The sequence below is a fragment of the Neomonachus schauinslandi genome, unplaced genomic scaffold (assembly GCF_002201575.2).
Source record: "Neomonachus schauinslandi unplaced genomic scaffold, ASM220157v2 HiC_scaffold_2007, whole genome shotgun sequence".
NCBI lineage: Eukaryota > Metazoa > Chordata > Mammalia > Carnivora > Phocidae > Neomonachus > Neomonachus schauinslandi.
Window position 1 is genome coordinate 1 of NW_025410697.1, and position 6,668 is coordinate 6,668.

At 42.2% G+C, this 6,668-nt stretch overlaps 1 protein-coding gene across 1 annotated transcript; it reads left to right on the forward strand.

The window, feature by feature from the left end:
- Positions 1–1,091: 1,091 nt before the first annotated feature.
- Positions 1,092–5,695, forward strand: LOC123323892 (oral-facial-digital syndrome 1 protein-like; the record flags this gene model as incomplete). Its single annotated transcript, XM_044912421.1, has 4 exons — positions 1,092–1,257; positions 2,954–3,027; positions 4,362–4,453; positions 5,506–5,695. Coding segments are annotated over 4 exons (522 nt in total), but the record flags the coding sequence as incomplete, so codon positions are not given.
- Between the last annotated feature and the right edge of the window lie 973 nt (positions 5,696–6,668).

Sequence of the window (6,668 nt, forward strand, 5' to 3'; positions counted from 1 at the left end):
ATATGGTGGCTCTGACTTGACTGGTACTGGGTGAAACTATTTCTCTTGGTGTGTGTGTTACTTTTTCTAAGTGCTCACAGATGTATCAGCCTTCAAATCTTACCTGGGATTAATACCAAGCTCACCAGTCTGTAGTTGGTGGAATAAGCTTTCTTTCCCATTTGGGATCTTGACATTCATAGATACTCCAGGAATCCGATTTTATTTAAGAGTTTGTCTCCATCTTCATTAATGTTGTTTTTTCATTTTTGTAGGCTCTATTCATTTGATTTCTTCTCTCTGCCTACCTTACTCTCCTTTTTGGCGATACTAAAGTGGCACATTGATAGAGAAAAGTAAAGGGGCAAAATTTGGGCAGATTCTCAGTTACATAATCATGATTATATAATCACTTCCTTACCTCCACGTCCCGGACTCCTCCCGTCTAAGCACATTAAACTAAAATAAATGGATTTAATGCCCCTTTGCTTTACAGATTAGCCAGCAGAGGGAGCTCTAACACAAAGCGTTTATCCTTTGCTTGAAACCGTGTTCATAGCACTCCTCACTGTGGTTTGGTCTAAGTACTTGTGAACCTGACTCCCGGCTCCAGAATTGGTTTTGTGGGTGACTGGGGGGTCTCTCCATGAAAAGCACTCCATTCTCCGGATTTGGAGGTTCTGAAGGACCCATCTATCGTTTGCTCTCTCTCGTCACTCTTTTCAACATTCATTCGATGGATTATTAAATGCCAAAAATGAATCTTCTGCCTATAATTCTTATGGGCTCATCAGTTAAGTCTCACAATTAGAAGGTAATACTCTAGAAGATACAAGCATTTAAGTACACTAGAGTTTGGTTTGTAGCTTTGTAACTAAAAACATCACTTTTTCATCCCTAAATTGATGATAGCCATTGATCCCCTGTAACCCTTTTTTGAGTGTGGATCCTCTTCTGTAAGAGACCACTTTGGTCTTAGTACATTCACACTCCCCTTAGCCAGGTGCCACCGGATAATTCCATCTGCTGTTTGATGAACTAAGTCAGGTCATAAAATAGATGGAGGAACTAAAACACAGGCTATTTTTTTCCCCCTAAATTTGTTACTTCAGATGTTGTGGTTTTCTTATTTGCTTTCTCTATTTTTGCTAATTTCAGGACTCAGAGGCTGCAAGAGGAAAAAAATAAAAGCATAACTGACACACTTAGGAAGCGGGAACTGAATATAAAGAGCATTGAGGAGAGCTATGACCAGAAGCTCAAGAATGAACTTCTCAAGTAATTGCGTGGCATTGCTAAAGGAATCCCGTGTTTCATTAAGTTGCTAGAAGCATAGCAACACTGATGAAATAGATAAGACGGACAGTTGTTTTTTGTTTTTTGGGTTTTTTTTTGGGAGATAAGACAGTTTATGGCAAAATTTGGTGTTTAAAAAAATACAGGTTTTCATTGGTAGTCAAGCCTTTCCCATGAATATTTAAGATGGGTTTAAAAAGATGCAGAGAATAGCATCCTCTGCTCATTCTTACTCGTAGCTTCTCTGACACTGAGAGCTTATGGTTTGCTTCAGTTTTTAGGGCACCTTAGGACTTGCTCAGTTTGCACAGCTGAGCAGCTGAAAAGTCAGAAGTACAACCACTTTCCTCCGTTCTCCTCATACTGGCATGAAGATAGGGATAGGCCACAGTTTCTACGGTCGTCTTCTTACCGGTGACAGGGTTCGTCACTGAACGTGTGCCTGGTATTCCTTCAAGGTTCTGCCAAGTCCGAATCCAGAAAAAGGATTAGCTATAGGAAGCAAAACACAGCATAGGAGAGGAGAATATGGACAAGTGTGGTCCCTGGGGCTTTTCTATAGCCTGAGTTTTGTATCTCGGTGAATAATCTCTTCGTGCAAAGGCATTAAGCCCATATGGTAACTCCTTCCCATGCGTGGCGTGCCATCTGGCACATAATAAGTGCTCAGTTAATACTGACTAAGTGCATGTGTAGTGAAGCGATGACTCCACTCAGCTCCTCTGGGCAGGTCTTAGTCATTGGCCTCATTTTTATTGCCTTGCTCATAATTTGTCATTGGTATTCCGTTACATAGTACCCACAAAGGCTTCTGGAAGTTATTCTTTAAACAAATTCTGTTAAAAAAGGTAGCATCTTTTCATTGTATCAGTTTCGAAATGATGGATTTGATCTACCTATTTTATGTCTGCTCCTCTAACATACTAGCGAACACTGAAGTAACCCTAGTTGTTACACACGTTTTTCTTCCTTTATTCCTCACAGTTTGTTAACTTCGCCTAGCCATGGATATTGTGAACTGTTTTGTATCATTTGTCCAGCTTTGGGGGTCCTTCTGTGTCCTTAGCCAAGTGTTGAAGTTGGGAGGATATCACAGGATTGCTTCTCCTTCCTTTTTCTGGCCTCTGAACCAGAAAGTCAACTGGTAACAGCTGGTGGAGATGGCTGAAGCCCCGAGAGATGTGCCTTTGGGTATTGCTAATTCAGGTCTAAAGCTCGTGGCAGTTGGCTCTCAATGCCGTGCTCAGCCTTTAAGGGCAAAAGTTCTTATCTTAGGGAGGGGAGACGGATAGGTGAATTGCAAGTGACTGACTTGGTTATCATGTGGGATTTAGAGTCTGCCACGCACACTGTAAGTTGGCCTTAATCTAGTACCTTGTGTCAGTCGAGACCAACTGAGAAATAATTGCTCTCTGTAACCTCACAACAACAACAACAGGACCCTTGATCTTGTGTGATTGAGTTTTGGGACCGAATTGACAGGATCACAGCAGGGTTTTATGGACCTTTTATGTTCAGAATTCATGTCCCTGGCTTTTGTCTTGAGAGAGCCTGAGGTTTACGTGTTGTCACGTTCGGTGCCCTTAGATGCCCTGGCGCCACAGATAAGCTCGTGTATTGATGGTAGTCTGTCCAGGAGAGCGACAAGGAGCTCATTTTTGGTTCTTCTGATTGGCAGGTATCAACTTGAACTAAAGGATGACTATATCACCAGAACGAACAGGCTGATTGAAGATGAAAGGAAGAATAAAGGTGACTCTGGGGGCAAGCTGTGTTTTTCAGCACTGATGTAGGCTGTTAGCTTCCTAGTTGGGCCTATTCTGTATTCTAAAAAAGACATAGCATACACATCCTTGTTACTACAAAAATTACATGGTTTTTGTTTTAATTTTACAAAATAAAAAAAATACTGTCTTACTACATTTTTGTGAACCTTAGTGTTTAACCTTTTGTATATTCAGAGGGTTAGTGATTTATCAGCAGGATTTTTATCCAACTTTATTTCAATGTATTTTGATAAATGTGATTGTCAAGAAGGTGGCAGCAACTTATTGCCATCCTGTAAATATCACTCTTAACCGTGAGAGACTTCATTTTTTCCTAATGAAAATTTTAACTTCTCCGTCCTTGTGATCTAGTTTCTTATTTCTTTTACTTCTAATGTATTTTTATGCTTCATGATATTTTCACTTGACCTATAACCTCTTAAATTCTTGTATACATTAGCCGGAAACTAGGAAAGTTGGATAATTTTTCATTCTTTGAGATATTTTACATTTTAATATATGTCTAGGAACTTGTCGATGACAAGTTAAACTTTTAGTGGCAATTTTATTTTTTATTTATTTATTTTTAAAGATTTTATTTATTTATTTGACAGAGAGAGAGCGAGAGCAGGAACACAAGCAGGGGGAGTGGGAGAGCGAGAAGCAGGCTTCCTGCCGAGCAGGGAGCCCGATGTGGGACTCGATCCCAGGACCCCGGGATCATGACTTGAGCCGAAGGCAGACGCTTAACGACTGAGCCACCCAGGCACCCTTTAGTGGCAATTTTAAATGGACTCTTAGGAGGACACCAGGGCTAGGTACTTGATACCGCCCAGCCAGGTCGCCCAACATGGGCCTGCTCCTTCGCAACTGTCTGTGAAGGCGAATGCTCATTTAGGTATCCGTACCATCATGGATTCGGCAAAGTGTTTTTTGATGAGGTATCTATATAGACTTGTGTTAGATGAAGTAAAAATAATATAATAACTACAGAATCACAACAGACAACTCATTCTCTGTCTTCAAGGAAATTCAGACCTGTTGGCATGAGGGCCCTGTGCTCTGAGCAGATGGTGTAAGTGCTAAGGTGTGTGTAGCGGGAGGAAGTTCGCCGTGTATTTGACCGTGACGGCTAACGTCCCGTCACCTGTGGCGTAACGGCTTACTTCGTACTTGCCTGCTGAGTTTCTTTTGACCCTGACATCTGCTGTTTAGATAGTGAAATAATAGTCATTAGGGCTGATCTACGGCCATAAATTATTAAATGATTTTGTATTCACTAGGAAAACATGATGTTAATTGGTTGGCTCTTTCTTTCAGAAAAAGCTATACGTTTGCAAGAGGAGCTCACAGCTATTAATTCAAAAAAGGAAGAATTTAATCATTCAGTAAATCGTGTCAGAGAGCTTGAGGTACTTGTTAAGCCTATTGTTTTGAAACAGACATTAAGACAATATATGAAACTTCAGTTTTAGTCATACGTAATTTATCTTCAGTTATCCTCTTGATGTGTTTGTTTATTCCGTGACTAAGAAGGTGATGGCTGCACTTTGTTCATTCGCTAGTTCTTCACTTCAATCTTAGTGTCCTAGGGAAGCATAAGAGGATGTCTTTTGGGGCCTAGAGTCCTGCCTGAATCCTGTCTCTCTCCCTTTCTGCTTATGTGCCTTTGGGCAAGTTCTCTGACCTCAGATTCCTTACCTGTAGACTTTGGGATGTTGGCCTACATTCCATGGTTGTGCAGGGAATTCAGTGAGCGGATTGATGTGCGTAGCACACAGCTGATACAGACTAGCTTCTACCTCAGCCTCCTCTCCCTTCCCGTCAGCAGCAGGTAAAAATTCCTGTCATGATGTCGGGATCTTACAGCTTACAACAAAATGAGATGCATTTTTTGTGTGCCACTGTCACTTTATTTCTATTTGTGTGTTTGCTATCTGAAGAACAGAACTGGAACTTTAGGTACTTAAAATAAATTTTATATACAGAACATATTTGTAGCTGTAAGGACTTGCTTGAGAACTTGGCAGGCTGCAAACTTGAGCTCTGTTATACTAAGAAAAAGAAAGCACCCCACAGCATGTTAGGATATCTTACCTTTTTATTACACACACAAAAAATGTGTGTGTATCTATCTATCTATATATTTATATATTGCTACTATCTGTGGTTACGTTGTTGGGCCCTTAGTTGCATCCGGAAAATGGGGTGATTGTCAGAAGCACTAGCTTTGCAAGACAGGGTTGTACACAGTAGCAGTTGGATGAACTTGCCCCTGCCCCAACTCTAGGGCAAAAGATGACTTGTACTGCGGGAGTTAGGGTCTCGTTGGGGAGAACCAGACTTCTGTCAAGGGGCCTTAATTCAGTCATGATGCCCAGCTCGGGGCGGCCTGCCAGCTTTCACTTAAGCAGTCCTGTAAAGTCACGGTTCAAAGTCACAAGTTTTTCTGTTTCAATTGCAGCTTGAGTTAGAGTCTGTCAGAGCCCAGTCTTTGGCAATAACAAAGCAAAACCATCTGCTGGATGAAAAGGTGAAAGAGATGAGTGACTATTCGCTACTGAAAGAAGAGAAACTGGAGCTTCAGGCACAAAATAAATTACTTAAACAACAACTGGAAGAGACTAGAAATGAAAACTTGCGTCTCCTAAACCGTAGGTGTTTTTTTCTGATTGGCATGGCTTTGTAGCCGCTGTCAGCTTAGTACTCTGAAACTGCTTTGTCCTATAAGGGAAGCTTCAATCGGGAAGATTTTATAAAATTAAGATTCTCGAATCGAAGGTACTTTGTTTTTGCTGACTGCTTCGTAATTGTGTCACTAAGGAAAAAACTTTATTAACTGGATAAATCTGCCCCTCTGGATGGTACCCGGCTCCCCTTGCCCTCTGACTCCTCCGGGCTGGTGGTGCTTGGCCACTGGGGACCCGCTCAAGCGCTTGGAGGGAGGGAAGAGTGAGGTCGAGGTGATTGTGATCCCTTCTCCATCTCCTCCTTGCGGAGTAGCCCTGGGCTGGCCCTGGGCCTCAGCAAAGCAAGATCCCAGTACCTGGGGGCTCGTGCTTCACCAGCGCCCTGTGCCTGCTCGCTTTCCCCAATTCTGGGAATGCCTCCCTTCCTGAGCCTCCAGGCCTGAGGACTGGTAACAGCGTGGTCCCAGTACTAGCCCAGGGAACTACACCGTCCTTTGCGGTACCCTGTGTAAGTCTCTCTTTATTAAGGGGTCTTGTGATGACCCAAATTGGGGACACCATCTGCTTTCTTTCTGGACCCTGAGTGCCGCTGACAGGTTCACAGGTCGGATTGGACCTAGGGGCAGTCCCTGGCAGGCTTTGACAGAGTATTCTTTCTGTGCCTCTGTGCATAGTAGAGGAGAGAGGCGGGCATTCACGTTAATTTGAGGATTTGAAAGAATTCTTTTACTGGGAGTAGAACTCTGAAGAGTGGTAAAGTTTGCAGTTATGTGCATTAAATTATTTTGTTCTGAAATTGGTGATTCAGGACTGCTCTTAGTCCATTCAATAAAACTGGTATTAATTGCGTGCATACAAAGAAAGGGAAGAACCATCTAAAGCCTCTTTAGCTGTTTTTGTTAAGTGAAATGAGAAAACTTCAGGTTGGTAATGACCA